The sequence below is a fragment of the Aotus nancymaae genome, unplaced genomic scaffold, assembly GCF_030222135.1.
Source record: "Aotus nancymaae isolate 86718 unplaced genomic scaffold, 86718_ANA_hifiasm-v0.15.2.pri h1tg000077l, whole genome shotgun sequence".
NCBI lineage: Eukaryota > Metazoa > Chordata > Mammalia > Primates > Aotidae > Aotus > Aotus nancymaae.
The window spans coordinates 21,094,454-21,121,859 of NW_026988492.1; the positions used below are offsets into that span (position 1 = coordinate 21,094,454).

Here is a 27,406-nt window from a genome sequence, read left to right on the forward strand (position 1 = left end):
AGACTCATCTTCTTTACTAGCTAGCCTTTATTTTTTATTTTATTTTATTTTTATTTTTGGTCTCTAATGTCTAATGTATAACTGCTGAGCTACGAGAACCATCACTCCAGTGATGCCCAAAAGCAAGAATTTCTTTTGTCTAGCTTTCAGAACGTTAACAGAAAAAAAGTAACGTAAGACATGCTAGAGCAAAAACACGAGAAAATGCACCAAAGCCGAGAAGAGGCAGCTTCCACCTAGGAAAGCCTCTGGCTGTGAGATTGCCACCCAGAAATGCGGAGAGATTGGTGCTCTCTACCTGAGCATCCTGAAATGATGCCAGGACTGGGCTTTATAGAGATTTCCTCCAGTCCTGTTTTTATTTTCTTTATTTTTTTATTTTTTGAGACAGAGTCTTACTCTGTCGCCCAGGCTGGAGTGCAGTGTGCAATCTCGGCTCACTGCCACCTCCGCCTCCCGGGTTCAAGTGATTCTCCTGCCTCAGCCTCCCAAGTAGCTGGGATTACAGGCATCCACCACCATGCATGGCTAGTTTTTGTATTTTTAGTAGAGACAGGTTTTTGCTATGTTGGCCAGCTGGTCTCAAACTCCTGACCTCAAGCGATCCACACACCTTGGCCTCCCAAAGTGCTGGGATTACAGGCATGACCCACCATGCCCAGCCCCAGTCCTGTTTTTAACTCAACTGGACAACATGAACCAGTTTCCAGAGGCAGTATCAAAACAGCTTTCCTTATGATTGGAGATGTGGGATTTGGAGGTGAAAACCGTGGAGAAGGCAGTGGAATCAGAAAGGACACAGCAGGAGTATATTGCAGAGGCTGGCATCCTGACCTCGTGATCCTCCCAACTCAGCCTCCCAAAGTGCTGTGATTAGAGGCCTGAGCCACTGTGCTCTGGCATTGGGTTGTTGATATATAATATGACATGTGGTGGCTACTCAGTGAATGATAGCTATTAGTAAGTTAATGATCAGCCTCTTAATCAGTGTCTCAGTGCAATGAGAAGTCAGAGAGAAAGAGACAGGGGAAGATCGTATTATGGGATGTGTAGAAATTCTTGACAAGTATGACAACTGGAAACCATTTCTGAAGGGAGTTACTGAATCACTTTCTCATTAGATTCTTTAAAATTAAAGACAGCATGTATTTGCTGAAAGAGTTGGATGTGGAGGGGATGCCCCCTGAGGTGTGCTTTGGGTTATGAGAAACATCTGTTAGTGGAGGAATTGCTGTTGAGATTCACCCATGAACCTACACACTGACCGTCACATAAGCTCATCCCTAATGACAGCGCCACCCTCCAGCTTGCCCATAGACCAGCTCCCTGTTCTTCACTGGTTTTGTTTTCAAGTTTGACAGACACAGAGCTGATACTAAAGCAAGGCTTACAGGTCCTTTACAGATTACCAAGATTGCCATGGAAACTAAGGCACAGTGACAAAACCCCAAGGGTCAGGTATCCTTTGCTTAATTGCTTATGAAGATAGGCGAAAGGAAAGGAAATTTCAGGTCTGGTAAAATGACGGATCTGTTCAGGAGGAGGAAATGGAAGAAGAGGTTAACAATACCCTTGGGGGTGGCCCAGGCAGCTCTGTTGAGATCACTGGCTCCGTGGAAGCATTTGATTACAGAGTTTTACTTACAGTACTTCTGATATTCATGCTGGAGTGGGAAAAGGAAAGCTTATTATGATGACTGCTATGAGATTAAACAATCTCGGGGAGGGGGAAACAAAATGGTTTAGCATGTATGCTTTTTGGCTGGATTTTAAATCTCTTTTTTAAAAAATTACCGGTAGTGTCATCAAGGATTAGATGAGAATGTGGAGTGTTTCCTAAATTTTAGTGAATTCAGTCACTTCCAGCCTTTCCCATCGTTATGTGAAAAGACATATCCCAGGTATTCAATGCTAAGTGCAGACCGTGCAGTGTTATAAAACATGAAATACTCGTATTCTTTAAACATTCATTTAAAGCTTAAACATGAAGCCAAGAAAAAAATTAAACCCCTGTTTAAAAACTATACTTTGGGAGGCGGAGTTTGCACTGAGCTGAGGGTGCACCACTGCACTCCAGCCTGGGTGACAGAGCAAGACTCCCTCTCAAAAAAAATAAAACAAACACCAACAACAAAAAACATGACACTTTTGTTCAAAATGTTCCGTGTAAAGACTATAGGCTTTTTAGAATTAATTTCTTTAGAATCCTCCACTAAAGCAGTTTGTAAAAGCTGTAGGTTATTAAGGTGTGATGGAGAAAGTACTATTGTGTATAATTTCAGGCCACACCTAATTATCAATGCCTAGTTATAAAGCTGGTGGGAGAGTGACCTGTTAATTCTTCTTAAAGAGTGAAGTTTGTTATTTTTAAAATTATTGATTTGTATTTATTTTTGAGGCAGAGTCTCACTCTGTCACACAGGCTGGAGTGCAGTGGTGTAATCTCAGCTCACTGCAGCCTCCGCCTCTCAGATTCAAGCAATTCTTCTGCCTCAGGCTCCCGAGTAGCTGGGATTATAGGCACATGCCACCACACCCAGATGATTTTTGTATTTTCAGTAGAGATGGAGTTTTTCTGTGTTTCCCAGGCTGGTCTTGAACCCTTGGCCTCAAGTGATCCTCCCACCTCAGCCTCCCAAAGTGCTGGGATTACAGGTGTGAGCCACCATGCCCAGCCAAGTTTTTTTAAAAAAGATATTTGTCAGGAAGAAGGATGATGTTTGCTGCTATTATCATGGTGTTATTTCCAGGAACCAGCAATGTCCAAATTCTGTTTTTTGTGTTACTACTTTTCTGCAAAGTGTTCTTGACCTGAGAGTGAGACTCAAGGCATAAAAGTGAAATGAAAAGCAAAATACAAGAAGACCTCTTTGTATCTGAGGATAATTGATACTAGGAAAAGGCCACTCAAGTGAAATCCACTTAAAGTGCGGACCGAAACATCACCGTGGACAACATAAAACAGGTTCAATGGTATTTTTTCAAATAAAGATTTAAAAAAGTGATTTTTGATGTTATAATTAACAGGATTCTTTTATAATGACAGTTGTGCCCTAAATCATTTGTTCAACCGAATGAAGGATGTGATAGAGTTTGGCGGCTCTCAGTAAACTACTCCTTAGTACCTGTTTCCTTATGAGTCCTCTCACATGTTGAGTCTGGGCTTGGCTACATGACGAGCTTTGGCCGAGGCAACGTTAGGCAGAGTGATTGATGCAAGGGAAGGCTTGATAGGTCCCTGCATATTGAGGCTCGTCTTCTTGGAATGCTGCTTCTTGGAACCTATCCGCCATGTTGTGAGAATCCCTAAGCAACCACATGGAGAATAACTGAAGCCCCTTCGCCTGTTCCAGCTGAACCTCCAATCAGCAGCCAGTACCAATTTACAGCCATATAAATGAGGCCATTGTAGACCTTCTGGACAGCCCAACTCCAAGTCAACAATATGCAAAGCGTAATACCCCCGGTCAACCGACAGAAATGGAAGAAGTCATAACAAATTATTATACACCGTCAATTTTGGGATTTTTAAATGCAACAATAGATAACTAAAATAGATATCATTACCTGAAAGTGGGATCCCACAATAACACAAGGTCCTTCATTCCTTCCGGTAGACAGAAGGAATGAAGAATTGTGGAAGAATGGGAAGGAGACTGTTAGCGGGGGCTGGAAGGGCAATGAGGAGATTCCTGTGGGAAGCTGGAGGAACGAGAACCCAAGCTATGTATTGGCAGAACAAGGAACAGAACGGTTGCCTTGGTAATGTGGGGAACAGAAAACATACCTGATAAATTTGTGGATCTGGCTAAGGAGATTTTCAGGCAGAAAATATTGAATGTGCCATCTGGCTCCTTTTAGTTGCCTATGATAAAGAACAGAAGATACATGTTGAGCTAAAGAAGGACCTGTTCAGATTTCAAGTAGAATTTAGAAAAACTAAAAAGGAGCTACAACTTGCTATGTTTGATAACACAATTGTTTTTCATTCCTAGTCTTTCCAAGAAAAAATTGTCACAATAAGAAATGACCTTGGTTTGAAGACGCAGTACAGGGTGCTGGGAGTGAAATACGGCTTTAGGGTCAAGATCTCTGTTAACACATTAGAAATATTTAAGGAATGTCTCAAAGATCCTCTCAGTGAGACAAAATGTACTGAGAATATTAAGGGTGTTTTCCCATAGCATTCTGACGTACGGTCAGAGACAGCCTGCAAACCCTGATTCTGCAGAGAGAGGACTGCTTGAAGAGATCTTTTAGTAGGGTTTTGTCTAGTATAGATTATAGTTTGATACATGTAAAACTATACAAATTTTAATGAAATTATATCAACCTGGACTAAAAAAACAAACAAACAAACAAAAACAAGGAAAGACTAGTTCAAAATGAAAAGACGCCTCAAGACCTCCAAACTTCTATGGGGAAGAAGTAGATCAAAAAAGAAACTCAATTACACACTTAGGTCATTTCTCTTGGAAAAAGAAGGATATCTCAGAGAACAGAGTCTGAAGCACAGAGGGCAGAAGTAAGAGGCACAGAGAATCCGTTGCCGGGAGCAGAACTGAGTCATCAGTAAACTAGCTACATGCACTTGACTGGATTTCAAAATTGCTATGGACCAGTAACTTCTGTGTACCATCCATTTTCAACCTTTTTGAGTAGGAATATCTATTGCAGGTTTCCTGTTCTTGCCTCTTCATTTTATATTGGGTGTGTGTAGACCGGAAAACATGCCTCTTCAGTTCACACATCTTCAGATCTACACCCAAGAGACCCCTTCTGCACCTGGATTGATTTAAATGATGAGATTCTGTACATGATGTCATAGTCAGACAAGACCTCAGATCCGACATGCTCCATTAGAGACCAGAGAGTGCTCTGTGTGGTGGCCCTCCGTGAATCTTATTTCCTGGGATTCAGAGCTTTGTGTAGTTCCCTCCCTCATTGACTCACAGCTTGGCAATGTGACTAGCTTTAGACAATGGGATGTTAGCAAGAGTGGTGTCATTGGAGACCTGATAAATACTTGCATGTCGGGGCTTCTTCTCTTGGAACAGTTCTTGAAACCTAGCCACTAAGCTAGGAGGAAGCCTGAGCAACTTTGGGTAGGAGAACTGAAACCCCAGAAAACCCTTCCACCTCAGCCCTCAGTCAATGGCCAGCACCAACTTTCAGCCATATGAATAAAGCCATTTCGGATCTTCTTGTCATTCCAGCATCCAGACCACAAGTGAAGCAGAAAAACTACCTAATCAATCAACAGAATTGTGAGCTATGTTACATTATTATTGTTTTAAATCATGAAATATATAGGTGGTTTTTATGCAGCAGTAGGTAAGTCCAACAGGTGGCTAATAATTTTTAGATAAAATTGTATAATAGCAGGGTTAAATATCATTTACTTTACACTTGATTTTTGCTGTACAGTCATGAAAAGGGCCGTTTTGTGCAAAAATCCCCCACAACTCAAGGATTTTATTTATTTTTCCTAAGTACTTTGTTAATCTTTTGCTATTTGAATTTCTTTCTTTTAAAGTATCTTTATGTCTTCCTTGTGGGCTTTCTCTTTGATTTTTAACTGGTAAACTTGTGCTATATCCTCATTTATTAATGACTTGGCCTGTATTTCAAGCAGCTCTGCGGTACAGTTCCAGCAACTTTGTAAAATCCTTCATCTATTGCAATATTTATAACTTCTTTCATAGTAGACTTCTGTACTTGAATTTATTATCTGCTATACTATTGGCGAGATAGATAGATAGATGCTAATGCCTTGAAAGGAGGGACATTTGGTTGGGAATTAATTTGATAAATGGTCAATTTTTAAGTAAACAGTTTCATATCATGATGATTTTGCTTCTGTTAACAACTCTGATCATGGATGTTCAGATTGGGGGCCCCTTAGGTTGATGCAAAAGAAATTGCAGTTTTTCCCATTACTTTTGTTTAAAAGTGGCCATTTCTTTTGCCATTAAAAGTAATGGCAAAAACCGCCATTATTTTTGCACCAAGCTAATACCATTATGTTTATAGCTGAGCAGGTTCTAGGATCAGCTGACGGGCTTTCTGGTAAATGCTGAGTTGAAGCATGTGATTTAGGCTCCTGGTCTAAGACAGACTTCCTGCTTTTCACCCTGAATCTAAATTTTGACACCACCACACTCAGGTATAATTTTAAGGAGGGAGGGAGCCAGAGAGAAGTCTGGACTCTTAGATAAGGTCCTGACCTGCTTTAGCATGTCATGATAGGTGTGGAAGGGGTTAAAAAAAAGAGAGAGAGGATTGCTCTGAGAAGATAGCTCCTGCGTAGTCTACAGGAGGAGGGTGAAGAGAGGAGGACGTCTCTTCTCTGGCAGATGTGACTTAGTGAATCTCCTAGACTCTCATCAACAAGCTTAGTCCTTCCTCATCTCTTGCGGTGGGTTGGGGTAGGAAGGAATGGGTTAGAAAAATAGAGGAGTAGGAAAAGAGGCCTGAGGAACGCCATCCGTCTACAATAGCCATCCTATTGGAGGTAAACTACCCATTGGATAAGGGGAGGTTGGGAGTCACAAAATAGAGAAAAGAGATTGGTGTTACAGTCAGAGGGCAGATGATTCTGAATGTCTGTCTTTGTTCTGCCCTGTGCAAAGGAGAAAAGAGACCTGAACAAAGGAAGCCACACCTCTGGCAGAATCTATTTAGCAATAGACCTAAGAGAAGCTGCCACAGGAAAGAGCTCTTGTCGGAGTAAAGTTATCAGAGTTTATTGCTGGAAAAAGCTACAAGACTTTTTTGACACCAGCTTTGCCTGAAGTCTGATGCTAGAACTAGGAGGGGGTTGACTTAAGAGAGGATTGACGTGGAGAGAAGCTTTTGAGTGAAGACCTGGAGATCACAGCAAGGTTAAGCTGTGATTGTTAGGAGTAAATAGATGGAAAGGAAATGATGGTACCTTGAATTGCTGTATTTTAAAAAGTTGCCCCAGAAGTATCTCTTCTTTTATTGTTAAATGATAAGCTTAGTTATTTCCTAAAAGAACTGCTTTTTTGCAAATGCTGAGTAGAACATTTATAGCTATAATGTAACATTGATATAATCTTCCCCTCAAAGCCTACTCTTTTGAGTTTGAACACACAAATTAAATACCTGACAAGAGAATATTTAAATTGAATAAGCATTTTTAGTGTGAAATAAACCTCCAAAAAGCTGAAGTTGGATGTCTATAGGTACAGGACATATTGATTGATTCGTTCATGGGTTCATTCTTTCACTCAGCAAATATTTGAGGGCTTGCTCAGTGCTAGTCATTACTGGTATCTAGTGATCATATTTATTCATTATTTTTAAAATTTTATTTTCTTTAATAAGATTTCTTTGTAAAAACATTTTGCTCATAGTCATTGTCAGATGAACTTGTTGGCTGTTCTTGGTAAAGTTCTTATTCCATCCCTCCTTCCTACTTTATCACTGTGTATTTTATTTAGTAGCTAAAAGTATCTTCCTCAATTGAATGGAGTATTTTTCAGATGAAGGCTGATCTGGTTATCCAATCATCAAAGGGATGGTTGACTTTTCCTTCTGCACATTCCTTAAAAATCAGTGCATATTTTGAGATGAAAGTGACCCACCATGCATGGAAACTCTGTTATTACTCTACAAACTTTTGAAGAGTAGATGTTCCAAATCAAGAAAGAAATGTGTTGTAGGCTAATAATTTCATCAGAGCATAAAAGAAAAAAATAAGCTTATTCCCTTATGACAATGTTTAACATTATATAGAAATAAGCTTTGTCCTTGCTGAGAATAATAGCACAACCCTCTGTGTGAAGATGGTTTATGTTTTGCTAAACTGCCCTAACTGTTCATGACAGCAAAAAGACAGGTATCATTAACCTTAGGTGTTCACAATTTAGAATTCATGGGAATGTGTTAGAAAAACTATAGATGGGTCCTATCCCTGAGTTTGTGAAGAGCAGATGAACCCCGTGAACCATTGCCACTCATGCCTCACGTTGCTAGAAAAGAGTTCTCCTTGAATTCTCAGAGAGGTGATTTGGTTTTATGTACCTTCAATCTGAAGTTGAAGTAAAAATTGTTTTGAGGAAAAATGGATCTGTATTCCAATCAAAGTATATTCCAAGGTCCTAGAATCAAGTTTATTTGTAAATTCATAATTTATTAATAGTGTTCTTATTTATTTATTTATTTTTTAGCTAGAGTTTTTCACTCTTGTTTCCGAGGCTGAAGTGCAATGGGGTGATCTTGGCTCACTGCAACCTCTGCCTCCCGGGTTCAAACGATTCTCCTGCCTTAGCCTCCCAAGTAGCCAAAATTGGTGGCATGCACCACCACCCCTGGCTAATTTTTTATATTTAGTAGAGATGGGGTTTCACCGTGTTGGTCAGGCTGGCTTGAACTCCTGATGTCAAGTGATCCACCTGCCTCAGCCTCCCAAAGTTCTGGGATTACAGGTGTGTGCCACCATGCCCGGCCCAATGTTCATACTTATTAATGCAGTCTTGAAAAACTTATTTTAAAAAGTTATCATGAGTCATATGGGGTCACCAGCATTAAATTATAATTTTTTGTTTGTTTGTTTTGTTTTTTGAGATGAAGTTTTACTCTTGTTACCCAGGCTGGAGTGCAATGGCACGATCTTGGCTCACCGAAACCTCTGCCTCCCAGGTTCAAGTGATTCTCCTGCCTCAGCCTCCAGAGTAGCTGGGATTACAGCATGTGCCACCACGCCCAACTAATTTTTTATATTTTTAGTAGAGACTGGGTTTCTCTATGTTGGTCAGTCTGGTCTTGAACTCCCGACCTCAGGTGATCCGCCTGCCTCAGCCTCCCAAAGTGCTGGGATTACAGGCGTGAGCCACCGCACCTGGCCTATGATGTAATTTTAAATGGAAAGAAGTAATAGAAAATTTAAGGAAAAAACAGATATTCTTCTACAAACTACTTTACTTAGGGGTAGAAGTTAGTGAAATGCTGATCACATGATACCTGCACAATGAGAATACAGATGGAAAGGTCAGTAGATGCTGTGTGCACATGAAAAGCCACGTAGGGGGTAAACATTCTAATTGTGATACCTGTGGGGTTTTGCTATGAATGAACCAGTTAGACTCTTTCCTGATTCCAAAAAAGGGATGAAATTTTATTTATGGTTCAGAGCAATCTTGATTAACCCTTTTAATGCAGTGCTTTTATAGTAAACGTAAGAATATCCAAATGTCGTCTACACTTTTCTTTCTTTCTCTCTCTCTTTCTTTCTTTCCTTCTTTCTTTTTCTTTCTTTTTTTTGAGACAGAATTTTGCCCTTGTCACCCATGCTGGAGTGCAATGGTGGGATCTCGGCTCATTGCAAACCTTCGCCTCCAGGGTTCAAGCCATTCCCCTGCCTCAGCCTCCTGAGTAGCTGAGATTGCAGGCACTCACCACCATGCCTGCTAATTTTTTTTTGTATTTTTAATAGAGACAGGGTTTCACTATGTTGGCCAGGCTGGTCTCAAACTCCTGGACTCCGGTGATCCTCCTGCCTCAGCCTCCCGAAGTGCTGGGATTACAGGCATGAGTCACCATACCCGGCCTCTATTAATTTTTCAACAGTCCATCGTAATGTTCCACCAAGCCGAAAATCCTGTGAGATATTTCCTCCAGGATAAGAAACTATTTCTCCAGAAAGTTTTCAACAGGATTTTAAGTCCTCGGTGCAGCTAGGAAAAACGTGGAACCAGCACATTGAAAACACACAGTGGCCTGTAGGCCGAGAGTCTTTGTAAACTTTCCCATGTATCCTGTTGCAGCTTTTCACATTCCCTGGACAGATACTGATGAGATACCAGGCAAGTATGTGAGGGATGAAAGTTGGTCTGGTGTGCACAGTTTGTGAATTTACAGTCTCTTGAGAGGGCCCAGTTGCGGGTCTTCCCTTCGGCAGGAGGACCCTCCCCCTCCAAGAACTTCATTCCACTCTTCACTGTCTGGATTTCTACCACGTCCCCAGAGACTTCACTTCCTATGGGAAAGAGGCACTTGTTGACAACATCTCAGGAAAACCCATAAACATAAACCCAGCTTTATGTTTATGATATCCACACATATTCCCTCTCCAGCCCTCTGGAGCTTTGGCTTATTATTACTATTATTATTATTATTATTATTATTTTTCATTTCGTTCCAAGGACATGGATAGGAAAGGAAAGTAAAAAAAAAAAAAAAAAAAAAAAAAAAAAACCCACCTTGTTCTCAGTTTAGGGTTTGCTATGCTGTAACCTATAAAGGGAAACTTGGCATTTTAGGGACTGAGAGTGAGACCCTGGCATGCTTAGTCTTAGCCTGGTTAGTTACAAGGACATTTAAATGAAGGTGTTTCAGAAGATGTGAAATAAGATTTTGAAGCCATTCTTTCCCAAGGAAAGGTTATGTCTCCAAAGGCTAGTTTTTTTCTTCCCTCCTTATCAGTCATACCAATTTGAGACCTGATGGATGTCAACCCCAATGGGACAGAGCCTGTTTTATTCATTGATGTGGCCCCAGGGCCTGGAATAGTGTCCAACGCATGGTTGTTGAAAGAAAAATATTGAAAGCTATTTGTTGAAATGTAAATGTTGAACGATGAATATTGTCAAATGCTCAGGCCATGCCTAGTATTTCCATTAGTCTCTAACAATCTAAACAAGAAGATGTTGGGAAATTGGTTGGATGGACTTGAAATTAAAACAGGTATTCTTTTTTTTCTTTCTTTTTTTTTTTTTTTTTGAGATGGAGTCTCACTCTGTCGCCCAGGCTGGAGTGCAGTGGCACAGTCTCAGCTCACTGCAGCCTCCACCTCCTGGGTTCAAGTGATTCTCCTGCCTCAGCATCCTGAGTAGCTGGGATTACAGGCACCTGCCACCTGGCTAAATTTTGTATTTTTAGTAGAGACGGGGTTTCATCATGTTGGCCAGGCTGGTCTTGAACTCCTGAACTGAGGTGATCCACCCACCTCAGCCTCCCAAAGTGCTGGGATTACAGTTGCGAGCCACCATGCCTGGCCATAAAACAGTCTTTGAACTTCATCTCACTTACATGAAAAATCAGCTAGTCTCCCTGTTTCCATTTTGCCCACTGTGAAAAAGGCTTTGGCTGTGTCATTCTCATGACTGTGGAGTGAGGACACAAGCACACTGCTTAACAAAGTGCTGTGAGACCTCCCAGAGGGTCACACATTTCTATGAAGTGCTCTTCAACCCCAGACCTGGCTCATTCCTTTTCAGAAATGCAGGTGCCTAAACTGGCAGAGATCATGCTGTCTAGAGTTCAGCCCCTTGCTTTTGTCCTCTGCCAACAGAACTGGGTCATTCAGGCTCAACGTTAGTCCCCACGCCAGATGGATGTGGAAGTATTGTAGACGGTGCTCACATGTGCGGAATCGCCTCTTGAAGATGTATCCTCTATTAATGGCAGGGGAAGAAAAATGCATATTTTGTCTCAGTAGTTCCATAGCATTCCTTTTATAGAATGAGACCCAACAGAGTTTCAACATACAAAGTTATCTCTTAGGAAGGAGGCCCCACTTGAGAGCCGGGGGACCACAGACAGGGAGTTCTAACCCCAAGTTCCATTCCCAGCCCCTCACACTGCCTGTAGTTATGTGACCCCGGGGAAGGCGTTCAACCTCTGGGACTGCAGCTTCTTTATCTATGAAATAACATTGGCTTCCTGCCTCCCAAGGATACCAGAAGGAAGAATGAGTTAACATTTACATTGTACATTAGGAGCCTCCAAGGAAGGCCCTGAATAAGTAGGAAATACGATATCATAGGAAGAATGTCTTTTATTTTTGATCTGTTTATCTCTGTTAGGTTTTCTGGGTCCATTTCCTATATACAGTATTCAAAGAGCAGGCACATGGAAAACAAAGTGTTTTTTTTTTTTGTTTTTTTGTTTTACCAAAAAAGTCAGCAAAAGGGAAAAAGAAACTTTTGAGCTCGACTCAGATGGGATAGCTGCATCCCAGCTGCTGGGGCTTTTATTTGTTTATTCACTTGTTAACGCTGATGGGAGGGGAATTTTGAGGAGATGTAACTTGGTTGCTACTGGAAGATGTATCTGACTTTGGACCGCATGTAGACAATAGCAGATAAGCTCTACTGATTTTCTTTCTTTCTTTCTTTCTTTCTTTCTTTCTTTTTTGAGACGGAGTTTCGCTCTTGTTACCCAGGCTGGAGTGCAATGGCGTGATCTCAGCTCACCGCAACCTCCGCCTCTTGGGTTCAGGCAATTCTCCTGCCTCAGCCTCCTGAGTAGCTGGGATTACAGGCATGCGCCACCGTGCCCAGCTAATTTTTTGTATTTTTAGTAGAGACGGGGTTTCACCATGTTGACCAGGATGGTCTCGATCTCACGACCTCGTGATCCACCTGCCTCGTCCTCCCAAAGTGCTGGGATTACAGGCGTGAGCCACTGTGCCCGGCTGATTTTTTATTTAAAACTTTTTATTTAACTTTTTGTGGGTACATAGCAGGTGTATATACTTGTGGATTACATGAGGTATTTTGATATAGGCATGCAGTGTGTAATACTCACATCAGGATAAATAGGGTATCCCTTCCCTCAAGCATTTATCCTTTGTGTTTTGAATAATCCAGTTATACTCTTAGTTATTCTTAAATGAACAATTCAATTATTTTTGACTACAGTTACCCTCTTGTGCTAGAAAATACTAGATCTTATTTATTGTTTCGTTTTTTTTTGTACCTATTAACCATCCCTTCTTTCCCCCAACCTAGGCTCTCCTATTGAAGAACAGTGATAGGCACAGATGGAGTGGCCCAAGTTTGGGGTCCATTGGTTCGCTCCTGGAGGGCGGAAATTGTGTCACGTCTGTTTCTCTCTCCAGAATCTTTCCAGTGTCTGATGTACAGCGGCGAAAGAGTTTGGGTTGATTTGATGAGTGAATTGATGCGGGTCTGAATTGCAGCTTTATTCTTTCCCAGCTATGCACCCCCTTTCCTTCTCGGTATATCGGGGGTAATAACACCACCGTTGCAAGGCTGTGGTAAGGGCTGCATGAGTGAAACACATGGCATGCCCAGCACGCTGACACACAGTCACAGTAACCTCTGTGATGACTGTTGGCTCTCCCATCATCAATGCCAGAAGACCCAGGGTGTGCTGTACAGAAAGAGCAGGGATGAGTTCCCATCCTGGCCTCACTAGATATCAGCTCCTGGAGAGCAATGATCTAGCCCTTTTGGAATTTGATTCCTAATCTATATAAGAGGCTGATGGAGTTCAATCTGCTTACCAGCTCAATCTCAAGAATGTAATCCAGTAGGATAGAGGGTCTTATAGATCCTCTAAAAATCTTTTATTGTGACTGCATCAGGAAAATTCATAAATCATATTTATGAAACAAAATGAGTGACCATATAGCTACCACTGAGGTCAAGCCAGCACCCCAGGAGCCCAGCATGGGCCTACAGATCATTTGTAATCTTCTTTTACCTAATGTTATGTCACATGCACGCCATTTAGAATGTTTAATGATATATTTGTGATAAAATATTCAAATATATGAATGTGCTACAACTTATCAATCACTCCCTGATTGTTGTTCCTACATAACTGTATTAAGTTCTTATGAACAAAGATGTTTTGTTCTCCTTTTGATATGACTTGCAGAATTACTGCACTGTTTCAAGCATTGTAGCTGCATAACATACTTTCTAAATATCTGTAAGAACAAATTACTTATGCCAATCCTCTTTCAAAAAATTCTTAGCTATTTTACTTATTTAGTAACTTTTCTTCTCACTTTTATTTTGGAATATTCTCAAACTTACAGAAAAGTTGCAAGTCCAGTACCAACAAACTGCTACAGGATACCCGTCACCTGCAAATACTTTAGTGTGTATTTCCTACAATCAAGGGCATAGAAATGGAAAATTAGCATTGTTACGGTACCACCATTGACATTTCAGATCCCATTCAAATGTTGCCACTTGTCCCAATAATGTCATTGATAGCAAAAAGATCCAGTTCAGAATCATGTGTTGCATTTAGTCTTTTGCATGCCTCTTTCTTTCTCTCTCTTTTTTTTTCTTTCTTTCTCTCTCTCTTCCTTTTTGTCACTTTCTCTCCCTCCCTCCCTCCCTCCCTCCCTCCCTTCCTTCCTTCCTCTGTTCTGTTCTTGATGGAGTCCCACCCTGTCACCAAGGCTTGTCACCAAGGCTGGAATGCAATGGCTTAATCTTGGCTCACTGCAGTCTCTACCTCCTGGGTTCAAGCGAGTCTCCTGCCTCTGAGTAGCTGGGATTACAGGTGTGCATTACCACACCTGCAGAGATGGGGTTTCACCATGTTGGACAGGCTGGTGTTGAACTCCTGACCTCAGGTGATCCGCCTGCCTTGGCCTCCCAAAGTGCTGGGTTTACAGGTGTGAGCCACCCGCCCCGCCATGCATGCATTTTTCATCTCCTTAAATCTGGAACAGCTACAGGGTCTTTTATTGATTTTTGTCAACTTGACACTTTTGAAGATTACAGGCCATTTATTTTGTAGAATGTTCCTCGATTTGTGTTTATGTGATATTTCCTCATGTTTACATTCATATTTTGCATCATTGGCAGGAGTATCACAGAGGTGATGTGTTCTCAGTATGTTTTATCAGCTGGCACAAGATTCCAGTGTGCTCCATTACCATGATATTTACTTGGATTATGGTGGTATCTGCCAGGATTCTCCATCTATGATGTTGTTCTTTTTCTCTTTGTAACAAATAAATATTTTGTTGGGAGCTATTTGTAACTATGTAAATATCTCCAAACTGTTCTAATTATTCATTCCTGTATTTACTACTGTGAATTCATGGTTTTCTATTTTATTCTATGGGTTAATTCATTATTAATTTAAACGTCACTAGGAGCCCTTTAAGGGTGTGTGTGTGGTGTGCGCGCACGTGCATGCGTGCATGTGACAATTCCCAGTTGTTCTTTGAACACTCCCTTTTTGGCACAAAATGTTTGTGGCTAATCAGAATTTTCATGTCCACTCATCATCTACTCTCTCTTTTCTCAAAAGAGTCCTGGTTCCTTTTAATGGAGAATGGTATTTAGAAACCAAAATCTGGCTTCTAGGTGCTCTCACTGCTTTTGGAGTGTTGCTGCTCCTGGACCTTCTTGGTGGACAGAGCTAGGAAATATGTGTGTGTATCCCAAAAGTCTTAGTGCAGTTTTAATACTTCTGAAAATTGTAATACCTTCTGAAGGATAAATGTGATAAATTTACCAAAAAATTTGGAAATTATTTATACTCCTTTATACTTAGTTTTGTGAATTTTGAATATAAAAATTTTAAGTTTTTCTTTAATTTTTTTTAGCAGCAATAGAAAAAATGTTTTTCTTTGTGACATTTTATTAGAATATTTCAATTTTTAAGTTTGGGGTACATCTGCAGATTTGATATACAGTTAAACTTGCAACTTGGTGATGTGGGGTACAGATTATTTTGTCACCAGGGTACTAAGCATAGTATTCAACAGGTTTTTTTTCTTCTGAACCTCTCCCTCCTCCCACCAGCAGCATATAAGCATTCATTCTCTTTTCTCTACAACCTGGCCAGCATCTGTTACATTTCGACTTTTTAATAATAGCCATTTTGACTCATGTGAGATGGTATAACATTGTGGCTTTGATTTGCATTTCTCTAATGATGAGTGACATGGAGCATTTTTTCATATGCTTATTGACTGCAAGTATGCCTTCTTTTGAAAAATATCTGTTCATTTCCTTTGCCCACTTTTTACTGGGGTTGTTTTTGCTTGTGGGTTTAAAGTTCCTTATAGATTCTAGATAGTAGACCTTTCTTAGATGTATAGTTTGCAAATATTTTCTCCCATTCTGTAGGTTTTCTGTTTACTCTGTTGATACTTTCTTTTGCTGTGCAGAAGCTCTTTAGTTTAATTAGGTTTCATCTGTCAATTTTTGCTTTCGCTGCAATTGCTTTTGGCATTTTCTTCATGAAATCTTTGCCAGTTTCTATGTCCAAAATGGTATTTCCTAGGTTATCATCCAGGGTTTTTATAGTTTTAGGTTTTATATTTAGGTCTTTTATCCATCTTGAGTTATTTTTGTACATGGTGTAAGGAAGGAGTCTAGTTTCAATCTTCTGCAATAGCTAGCCAGTTATCCCAGCACCATTTATTGAATAGGGGGTCCTTTACCCATTGCTTATTTTTGTCAGTTTTGTCAAAGATCAGATGGTTGTAGATGTGTGCCTTTATTTCTAGGCTCTCTATTCTGTTACATTGGTGTATGTGTCTGTTTTTGTACCACTACCATGCTGTTTTGATTACTGTAGCCTTATAGTACTGTTTGAAGTTGGGCAATGTGATTCCTCCAGCTGTGTTGTTTTTGCTTAGGATTGCCTTGGCTATTTGGGCTCTTTTTGGTTCTATATACATTTTAGAATAGTTTTTTTCTAGTTATGTGAAGGATGTCATTGGTAGTTTGATAGGAATAGCAGTAAATGTATAAATTTCTTTGGGCATTATGGCCATTTTAATGATATTGATTCTTTCCATTCATGAGCATGGAATGTCTTTTGATTCATTTGTATCATCTCTGATTTTTTTGAGCAGCCATTTTGTAATTCTCATTGTAGAGATCTTTCACCTCCCTGGTTAGCTGTACTCCTAGATATTGTTCTTTTTGTGGCAGTTCTGCATGGGACTGTGTTCCTGATTTGGCTCTCAGCTTGAGTGTTATTAGTGTATAGGAATGCTGCTGATTTTTGTACATTGATTTTGTACCTTAAAACTTTGCAGAAGTTGCTTATTGACTCAAGAAGTTTTTGAGCAGAGACTATGAGGTTTTCTAGATATAGAATCATGTCTTCTGAAAATAGGGATAGTTTGACGTCTTCTCTTCCTATTGGGATGCTTTCTTTGTTACAGTTTTATAGATGAGAATTTCTGAGACCAAGTGAATTGGTAGAGGAAGTCCAGTTGCTTCACTGTTTTATCACCTGATTCATCCATGTTTTGGAGTATAGTAATAGTTTATTGTTTTCTGTTGATGAGTACTATTTAATTGCAGGTCACAGTTGATTTATTCATCTACCTGTGGATGGACATTTGGGTTGTTTCAAGTTTTGGGCTACTACACAGAAAGCTGCTATGGACATTCATATATGAGTCTTTGTATGGGATATGGTTTAATTTTCTCTAATATATACCTAGGAGTGGAATGGCCTAATCATATGTTTAACTTTTTAAACAGCTGTCAAGTTGTTTTCCAAAGTGGTTTTACCATTTATATTTCCATGAGCAGTGCATGAGAGTTCCAGTTTCTCCATGTTCTTGACAACACTTAGTATGGTCATTATCTTTAATTTTTACTATTCTAGTAGGTATATAAGAGTATCTCATAATGGTTTTGAGTTTCACTAGTGATTAATAACTTTGAGCACTTTTTCATGTACTTACTTGCCATTCTTATCTTCTTTGATGAGGTGTTTTTTAAATCTTCTGCCCATTTTTTATATTGGGTTGTTTGTTTTCTCATCATTGAGTGGTTTTTTTTTTTTTTTTAAACTGAGTCTTGTTCTGCCACCCAGGCTGGAGTGCAGTGGCGTGATCTCAGCTCACTGCAACATCCACCTCCCAGGTTAAAGCGATTCTCTTGTTTCAGCCTCCTGAGTAGCTGGGACTACAGGCACGCACCACCACAGCATGCTAATTTTAGTATTTTTAGTAGAGATGGGGTTTCGCCATGTTGGCCAGGCTGGTCTCGAACTCCTGACCTCAGGTGATCCACCCACCTTAGCCTCTCAAAGTGTTGGGATTACAGGTGTGAGCCACAGCACCCAGCATCATCATTGAGTTTAGAGAGTTGTTCGTGTATTCTGAATATGTATCCTTTATCAGATACATGCTTTGTAAATATTTTTTTCCAGTCTATAGCTTGATATTTCATTCTCTTATTAGACATGAGATGTTTTGATTATGTCTAAGTTTTGTCTGACCCAAGTTAGCAGAAGTTTCCTCCTAGATGTTTTATAGTTTTAAATTTTATATTTTGAGTTAAATTTTGTGTACAGTACTAGGCATGGGCTGAAATATTTTTCCCTCAATTATTCTAGCACCGTTTGTTCAAAAGTTTATTCTTTTTCCAATAAATTTCCAATGAATTATCTCTGCAGCTTTTTAAATAATCAGTTCTCCATATATATGTAGGTTTATTTCTGGATTTCTTTCTGTTCCATTGACATAGATATTTGTGTTTGCATCAAATCACACTTTATAGCTTACTATAGCTTTAGAGTAGGTCTTGAAATCAGGTAATGTTACCCTTCTGGTTTTGGTCTTTATGTTCTAAGTTGTTTTTAGCTATTCTCAGTTTTCTACATTCCATATAGAATTTTGAATATGCTTATTAATTTTTATCAAAGGATTCACTGGGACTTTTATCGAGCTTGCATTTAAGTTGTAGATCAGTTCAGTTAGAAGTAACATCTTAACAATATTGAGTCTCCCAGCCTATAAAAAAAGTATGTATCTCCATTTTCAAAATATTCAGTTTCTCTCAGTAATGTTTTATATTTCTCAATGTATAAGTCTTTTACATATTTTATCAGATTTATTTCTAAGTATTTCATATATTTTGATGCCATTGTGAATGGTATTATTTTTTTAAATGTCAATTTCCAATTGTTAGTGTAGAGAATATAATTGCTGTTTGTGTGTAAATCTTGCATTCCACTTGTTAAACTTGCTTATGAGTGCTGGTAGCTTTTTTGTAGATTCATTTGAATTTTTTTTTTTTTTTTTTTTTTTTTTTTTAAGACAGAGTCTCACACTGTCACCCAGGCTAGAATGCAGTGGCATGATCTCGGCTCACTACAACCTGCACCTCCCAGGTTCAAGCAATTCTCCTGCCTCAGCAGGAGTCCCGAGTAGCTGGGGCTACAGGTGTCTGCCACCACATCCAGCTAATTTTTGTATCTTTAGTAGAGATAGGGTTTCACCATGTTGGCCAGGCTGGTCTTGAACTCCTGACCTTGTGATCCACCCACCTCGGCCTTCCAAAGTGCTGGGATTACAGGCGTGAGCCACCGCACCTGGCCTGCATTTTCTAGATAGATGATCATGTCATGGGTAAATAGAGGTTTACATCTTTTTTTTTTTTTCCAATCTTGATGCTTTTTATTTTATTGAATTATTGTACTGTCTAGAACCTCCAGTACTATGTTGAGTACACGTGATGAGACTGAATGTCCTTGTCTTTTTCCTGATCTTAGGGGAAAGCACTCAGTCTTTCATATTAAGTGTAATGTTAGCAGTAGACTGCATAGATGCTTTTTATCCAGTTGAGAAAGTTCCCTTCTGTTGCTAACTTGCTGAGCTTTATCAATAATTCTCTTTTTGTAAGCGTATAACATATATTTCAAAGACTTGCGGGACAGACAAAAGTGTATATCCACACACAAATTCACGTGCAACTATATTGATTTCTATATCTATTATTAAAATCTATGAATTCATGTTTCAACACCACAGGATCCATTCTAGTTTTCTTCCTTTCCATATATGTAACTCCCTTTTTTTTTGATAGTGAGAAAACTGGTTTCCATCCTCCATCATATATTTGCTTATTTGATCAACTTCTTGTGCGTAACCATTCTCCCATCACCACCCCCATCCTGTAGCTCATGCCATGCCTTCCACATCACACTTGGAGTCTGGTGTTCACTGCACCGCTGCTGCCCTCCCCAACACGGACATCTTCATTCCCCTGCTTGGCCTCTGACTCCCTGGCCTGCAATGCTGGTCTGTATGGACAGTCATCTCGCCCTAACGAAGCTCTGATTCTCTCAACTGGGTCATGCCCTTTTCACATGGAAGTCCCTTGTACTTGCTCATGCACTGACATCCTTGTGGATGTTACCCCTATTGGCTTCTGAAACCCATGCTGGGCTGCATGCCTGGGAGACCAGTCTTTATCGGGACACTGAATCTCTGCAAAGGTTGCCCTCCCACATGGCTAACCCCATGACAGGCTCCTCCTGTCATGGGGTTTTGGAGCCTGAGACCCCATGACAGGCTCCTCCTATTCAGGGACTCTCCTTTACCCTTCTTGGGCTCTGACATCCTATCATGGCCACTCCTCTGCACTGATGCCCTCCTCACCCCTTGTGGCTCTTACCTGCCATGGGAAGCCCCATAGAGAAGCTCCTCTTATCTTGCATGTCTCCTCCGTCTCTTATCCTGCCCCAGCTTGGAGACCTAACTTCCATGGCCACAGCTAGACTTTTAGAGCTGAGTTTTTCAGGAAGAGATAGGAAGAGAAGAAGAAAGAGGAAGAACTCACTCATTTATTTTTCATGACTAACTTAGAATATTTTTTTACATAATTCAGATATTTTTCACTGTATTTTTTATTGAGATTTAAAAAATTTATTTTAGGAAGAAAGGACATATGTGACAGTACTTGGTCTATCTTTAAGAGGGTGTAGCTTCATTGTTGTCGAAGCATCTCTTATAAGGCAATTGTGGCCATAATTAAGGTCAACCAGTGGTATAACTAAGGTCAAAGCTCAGTATGTCCAGGGAGGCAGGTACACACTATAATCCAGGTAATAGTCCAGACACTCAAGAAATTGCAAGACTGCCAATGTATGTCGCAGACTCCAGGCAGAACCAAAGTGGGCAGGATATAATACTAGTTTTCGCAACAATTCTTGTTTTGATGCATTTGAGAGTAAAAATGTATTTCTAGAGGTGGCTCTGTTAGCTTAGTTGATTGGTTGACTAAAATCTGAATTCAATGGTGGCCTCTATTCAATGAGGTTGAGATGCCAGAGCTTCCTTGAAATAATGTAGAGGCAGGAATCCAAAGGCTTAGGGAGTTAGGAAGGTTGAACTGAATGCTTGATGTGTGACCTGTACAGCCACCTCCCAGCTACATTCCACAAGATGACCCAGAGAAATATTTCCTTCACGACGACAATAAGAACTATATTAATGAAGGGAGTGCTGCATCCTTGAACATCTCCGTGGTTTCTCCTCTTTCTAGAAAAGTTATGACTGTAGTACAGGATGATGCTGTTGAAATGGGTCCCCAGATTTCAAAGGAATGATGGAATTCTAAAGTAGCAGGGGCCAAGTGGCAGCACTTAACTGCCGAAGGCGAGGTAAGTACCTCTCCCATAAAGGTCAGGAGGGGCATCCTAGTAATCAGAATGTTTGATTGGCAGAGATCTTTAACAGTGCATAGTTGATCCTGATGTCTCTTGAAGCTAAATATACGGTCAGTGTACTAGTGTAGTGCCCGATCTGTGTAACAGGAACTGGAGCCCCTTACCCAGCTTTTAGACATAAGTGAATTTATAGACACAGAGCCTTTTGACTGAAAGGTAAGCCAGGTGCCCTTGCGGAAGGACCCTGAACCATTCCCACATGCATAAATCCTCCTCTAAGACTTCTCCAAAGGGACCAGAGTTGACAACTGACAAACACTCACATTTTCTCTCTGACCCATGGGTGATGGCTTTTATTGTTGGAAGGGCTAAGCAGAAGCTCCTAGAACTTTCATTTCTACCAAGAGAATAAATCAGAAGCAATATTGCATCCTTGAGGGGATTGCAAAAATCGATGCTGTCATCAAAGACTAGAAAAAAGTGGTAATAGTTATCACATCTCCATTGAACTCATCATCTGGTCTGTGCAAATGTCACATGGGTCTTGAATTGAATGAGGCGGTGTCCTAGATGTAGTTCAAATTCTAGCCGTTGTCCTAGATGTAGTATCTTTCCTGGAGCAAACTGATATGTCTCCCAGCATTTACTTTGTAGCTACTCACCTGCCTTTTATTCCTCACTGATCTGCAAGGATTGCCAGCAACATTTGCATTTACCTGTGAGGGCTATCAGTATACTTTCAGTTTTGCCTCAGGCTATGTCAGTCCTCCTGCTCTCTATCACATTTATTCTGCAGAGATTTTGATTGTCTTGACATTCCACAAACCATCACATTGGATGACCTCATGGATGACATTATGAAGAATGGATCTGACATTCACAAAACACCATATACTTTAGAGGCCTTGGTAAGATATAATGTGGGAGATAGGCCCCACAAAAATTCAGGAACCTGCTACCTCAATGAAGTTTCTGGGAGCTCAGTCGTCACTCCTCTAAGGTGAAAGGAAAGTTGCTGGTCCTTGGATGATCTGCAGTGGGAAAAGAGGAAAAATGTGTGTTCAGCCTTTTTGTATTTAGAAGGAAACATATGCCACATTTAAATGTGCTTTTGGATTCATCTGTAGAGTTATCTGTCAGGCTGCCAGTTTCAAGTGGTGTTGAACAAGTTCTGAGAAGTCTCTGTGGCAAGTTCAGGCTGTGTACAAGCCGTTGTATCACTTGAGCCTTGTTATCCAGAAGGTCCAGTGATAAAGTATTTGTGGCAAATAGGAATGTGGTATGGAGTCATTGGCAAGCACCAAAAGCAAAATTACAGCACCAAATTCTAGGATTTTAGTGCACATCTATGCCTTATTCTGAATATGGCTATTTGTCTTTTGGAAAATAGCATCTACCTTGCTATTAGGCCTTGGTAGAGATTGAATGCCTAACAGGGGTATGCTGGGTGATCATGTGATATGAACTTCTCATCACGAACTGAGTGTTGTTTGGCCCTCCCAGACATAAGGCCATGTGTGCACAGCAGCAATTTATCATCAAATCGAAATGGTATCCAAGAGACTGGGATTGGGCAGATCCAGGTGGCACAAGCACATTGCGTGGGCAAGTGGCTTAGATTCCTTTGAAGTTACTTTGCCCCTTCCACTCATATGGTTTATGGCCTCTTTGGGATACTCCTTATGACCAGTTGAATGAGGATAAAATGACAAGGCTGGTTATTTCATCTGGTTTGCAGATTTTTCTGCATTACACACAGATATTACTCAGTTCCACTCAGGGGTGATCCTGAAGGACACTGGTGAAGAAAAATGCTCCCAGTTGATAGAACTTTGAGCAGCAGATTTCATTGTATGCCATGTCTAGACTGAGAGATGGCTGGTAGCACAAATGGACACTGATTCGTGGGCAGTTGCTAGTGGTTTGGATGGCTAGGGACCTGAAAGAAATCGGATCAGAAAATTGGTGACAAGGACATCTTGGGAAGAGGTGAACGAATGGACATCTCATAATGGTTACCAGAAGATATTTATGTTCCATGTGAATGATGACCCAAGTGCATTCACTGGAGGGGAAGTTCTTAGCGGTTAGGTGGGAAATTCATGTACTTAGTGGGTGTCAGTCTCTATTCTTGGCCACTCTAGTTCCTACTCAATGAGCCCATAAACAGAGTGTCCATGGTGGTAGGAATAGAGGCTATTCATTGCCTCAACAATGTGGACTTTCTCTTACCACGGCTAGCCTGGCTAACGCTACTGCTGAAAGCCTAATATGTCAACAATGGAGGCCAACATGGATCCCCTGATACGGCCCCATTCACCTGGGGAGCTAGTCAGCCGTGTCGTGGCAGGTTGACTCCACTGGACCTTTTCCATCTTGGGGTGGGGGAGGGCGGTCAGAGATTTGTCCTCACTGAAATAGACACATTCTGGACATGGATATGCCTTCCCTTCCATAATGCTTCTGCCAGGAGCACCATCTATGGAACTCACTGGGCACCTTATCCACCATCGTGGAATTTCCATGGTGACGTTTCTAATCAATGATTCCCGTAGCATTGCTTCTTTCTCAGCAGTGAAGTGCAGCAGAGTCTCAAGGCCATAGAATTAACTGGTCTTACCACATGCCCTGTCACCTGGAAGCAACTGGGCAGATTCTGAAAGGTGTAACTGCTTAGTGAAGACTTAATTATAGTGTCATTTGGGAGTCACCACACTGAAATGATGGAGTCCATCTTAAAGTGTACTGTGTGTGCTTTGAAATAGAACGTCCATCCACCCCACAGGCAGGACATAAGGGTCTTGGAATCAAGAGATGGAAGTGGCTCACGTCACTATGAAACCCAATAATTCCCTCGCAGAACGTTTGTTTCTCCTTCTGGCTACCTTGAGCTCTGCTTGTTTGGAGGTCTTAGTCCCTAGAGGGGAACTGCTCCCCAGTACACACAGCAATGGCTCCGTCAGGAAGAGAAACATAATCAGTGAGGCATTGCCAGGTCTTACAGAGGCGAAAAGCATGACCGATGTGTCTGCTGAATCCATGAGGACAATTTCTTGCAGGTGCTCACTTCTGCAATATACATTCTGGGTAGTACTGGAAGAGTTTCGATTTTGTGAAGTTCAAGTTTATACAAGAAGAGAAAAAACAGCCATGTATGCTGATTTTATTTATTTGCTCATCGATGTGGAAAGAAAAGTCAGGGCTTTACAGCCAGTGGGGGTAGACACATCTTTTCCAGGTCTCCAAGGCACTTGAAGATGCAATTAATAAGAAAAACTTTCTTAGCATCTTATCTGCATAAGTTACAGTATAGGACTAAAATAGAGGAGGGATTCTGGGTGATACAAAATTAATGTTGTCAGTTGCACACTCTTTGAGCCAGCGCTGGTGATTCTGCTGAGGTTTTGCTCTTCATTTGCTCTGTGTACATCGTGGTTAAAGGGCCGACCTGTGTCTTTAGAGCATTTCCTATATTTGGCCCTATTCTAAGTGCTTTAGTTAAGTACATGGACTCCGGAGTCTGATTGTGGGGGTGGGGAAGGGCTGAATCCTGGCTCGGTCATTTTGCAGCTGTGTGATCTTTGGTGTCAATTAACCTCTCTATGCCTGTTTCCTTATCTGTAAAATGAGGACAATAGTTCTATCTACTTCCAATGTTGTTTGGAGAATTAATTAAGATGACATATGTGCAGTCCTTACAACAGTGTTTGGCCCGTGGTCAACAGTGAATACAGTTTAGCAATTGTTATTGTAACTTGGCAATGTGTGCTCTGAGTCTGCCTGCCAGGAATATAAGCCATTTGGGATCCCTGCTCTCTTTCTCTATCAAACCTGCAGAACACCTGCTAAATAGCTCTTACAGACTGAATCCTGTGTCCTCTCCCACCTCCAAATTCATATGTTGAATTGCTAACTCCCAAATGTGACTGTATTTGGAATTAGGGCCTTCAGGGAGCTAATTAAATGAGGACATAAAGGTGGGGTGATAACCCAATAGGACTGGTGACCTTATTAGAAGAGGAAGAGATGCCAGAGTTTACTCTTTCTCCATCACACGAAGAGTGAAAGCCACGTGAGGACACAGCCAGAAGGTGGCTGTCTGTAAGGCAGGAAGAGAGGCCTCACCGGTAACCAACCTGAGACCCGCCTGAGCAACATAGCCAGACCCTCCCTGTCTCTACTAAAAACAAAAAAATTATCCCGGTGGTAGTGTGCCTATATTCCAGCTACTTGGGAGGATGACCTATTATCACCTGAGCCCAGGGGAGGTTGAGGCTGCAGTGAGTCCTGATCGAGTCACTGTACTCCAGTCTGGGTGACAGACAAGAGACCTTGTCTCAAGAAAAAAACAAAAACCAAAAATCAAACCAGAAAAACCTGTTGCCTTTAGAGATAAAGATGGAACTGTGGAGTTTGAGTATCCTCAAATTCACTCGTGGATGTGAAAAGCTGTTTGGAATTTACTGCTGCATGTATTTCTCAGGTGTACAGTGTTCAGAAAATGGAAGTAGGGATTATGTAAACCATCTGGGTTTAAGAAAATCAGGGCCAAGTGATTGCTTTTGGAATCTTTTATCAAAGCTTTTCTAAGATCTTCATTAAATAATTAGCAAATCTGAGCGAGCACGAGATCTAAAAGTTTTTCAGCCCACACTGAATTTCCTAATCTCTGGGAAGATAAAGTCAGATTTGGTTTCTATGTATTTTTACTTTGAAATGCAGAGAAAATGTCAAAACTTAGGCAATAATCGTCCAAATTAAAAGTCATTCTTTTATGAATGCCTTGCGGTTGCAAACAGGTTTTACGACTGGCAAGCTCGGACCCCGTCCATAGTGGGGCGCCAGGAGACGGCTGGACCCCTGTCCCCAAGTCAGGGCTGGGTCCCGGGCGTCCCCGCCCCAGCCGGCGCCGGGACCGCCCGACTCCCCGCCCCTCCACCGCCCACGCCCCAGCCGCAGGGGGCAGGGCGGGAGGCGGGCGCCCGGCGCGTCCAGTCAGCTGGACCCTTTTAAAGCGTGGCGCGCCAGGGCCGGGCACGCGGAGCTCCGTGGCAGAGACAGCGGTTCGCTCAGCTCCCGGGAGCGGTGCGAGCAGCCAAGGGCGTAGGGCTGTCCTTCCTAGGCCGGCGGGCTTCCCGGGCTCCCCGCCGCCTCCCCGTGCGCCCCGGGAGGGCCCGGCATGCTGCGCCCGCTGCTGCTCGCCGCGCTCTGCTTGGCGGGTCCCCCGGCGCCCGCGCGCGCCTGCCAGCTGCCCTCCGAGTGGAGGCCCCTGAGCGACGGCTGCCGTGCCGAGCTGGCCGAGACCATCGTGTACGCGCGGGTGCTGGCGTTGCACCCCGAGGCGCCCGGCCTCTACAACCACCTGCCCTGGCAGTACCACGCCGGCCAGGGGGGCCTCTTCTACGCGGCCGAGGTGGAGATGCTGTGCGACCAGGCGTGGGGCAGCATGCTGGAGGTGCCCGCCGGCTCCAGGCTCAACCTCACCGGCCTGGGCTACTTCTCGTGCCACTCCCACACCGTGGTCCAGGACTACTCCTATTTCTTCTTCCTCAGGTGAGCCCGGCGGCGCCGCCACTTCTCTGCGCCACCTCCCAAGGTCGCCGTTATCTGGAGCCAGGCCGGGAACTCCCCGGGGCAGCCTGTCGGTGCCCAGTGAGAATGCACCTGGGGCGCCTCCCGCTTGGCTTCCTGGCTCTCTCTTACTCCTGTGACGTCTCTACAGACACCCTGGCTACCCCTGCTTAAGGCTGTCTAAAAGACAGGGAGGATTTCTGTGCTTTGTACACGAAAGAAAGAGCATTGCAGGCAAAAGCTCAAAGCGCGCTCCAGCAGTCCCTGTGACTCGGGTTTTTAAATTGGCCTCAGAGGGAGTAGATTGGGACGGTGAGAAAAACAATCTCTGAATCGGTCTGCAGCTGGCATTTTGGCTCTGCCCTTTCTAATCGTGATTCTGAGTACATTTCTTTCACCTTCTCAAGAACTTCCATAGCCTCACCTGTGTAAAGTGAGAAGCAGGGCTGGTTGAGCGGGAAACGTAACTCATTCAGAGCACCTGGTGCAGGGTAGCGGTTGACCAGCTGTCTGCCCTCTCCCCGCTCAAATGCCAAGAGGTGAATGGTGTGGAATGCAGTCCAGCGTCGCTTCATTATCTCATATCAGCTGCCAGGTTAGATGAAATAGCAAAGGTTTATTGGGGGGTAGGGGATTCTGCTGCGGGTAAAATCCTGGGTCACAGCGC

The 27,406-nt window shown here is 42.0% G+C and overlaps 1 protein-coding gene across 2 annotated transcripts in view; it reads left to right on the forward strand.

Moving 5' to 3' along the window:
• The window catches only part of CCDC3 (coiled-coil domain containing 3), a 129,248-nt gene that overhangs the window by 13,185 nt on the left and 88,657 nt on the right, over positions 1 to 27,406 (forward strand). Inside the window, exon 1 of one of the 2 annotated variants that reach the window (XM_012456010.3) lies at positions 26,348 to 26,721. The exons of the other annotated variant lie outside the window; for it this stretch is intronic. Within the exon in view, the coding sequence (XP_012311433.1) occupies positions 26,348 to 26,721 (374 nt within the window). Of the gene's footprint in view, positions 1 to 26,347; positions 26,722 to 27,406 lie in introns of those variants that run through there. 2 annotated transcript variants of the gene reach the window in all.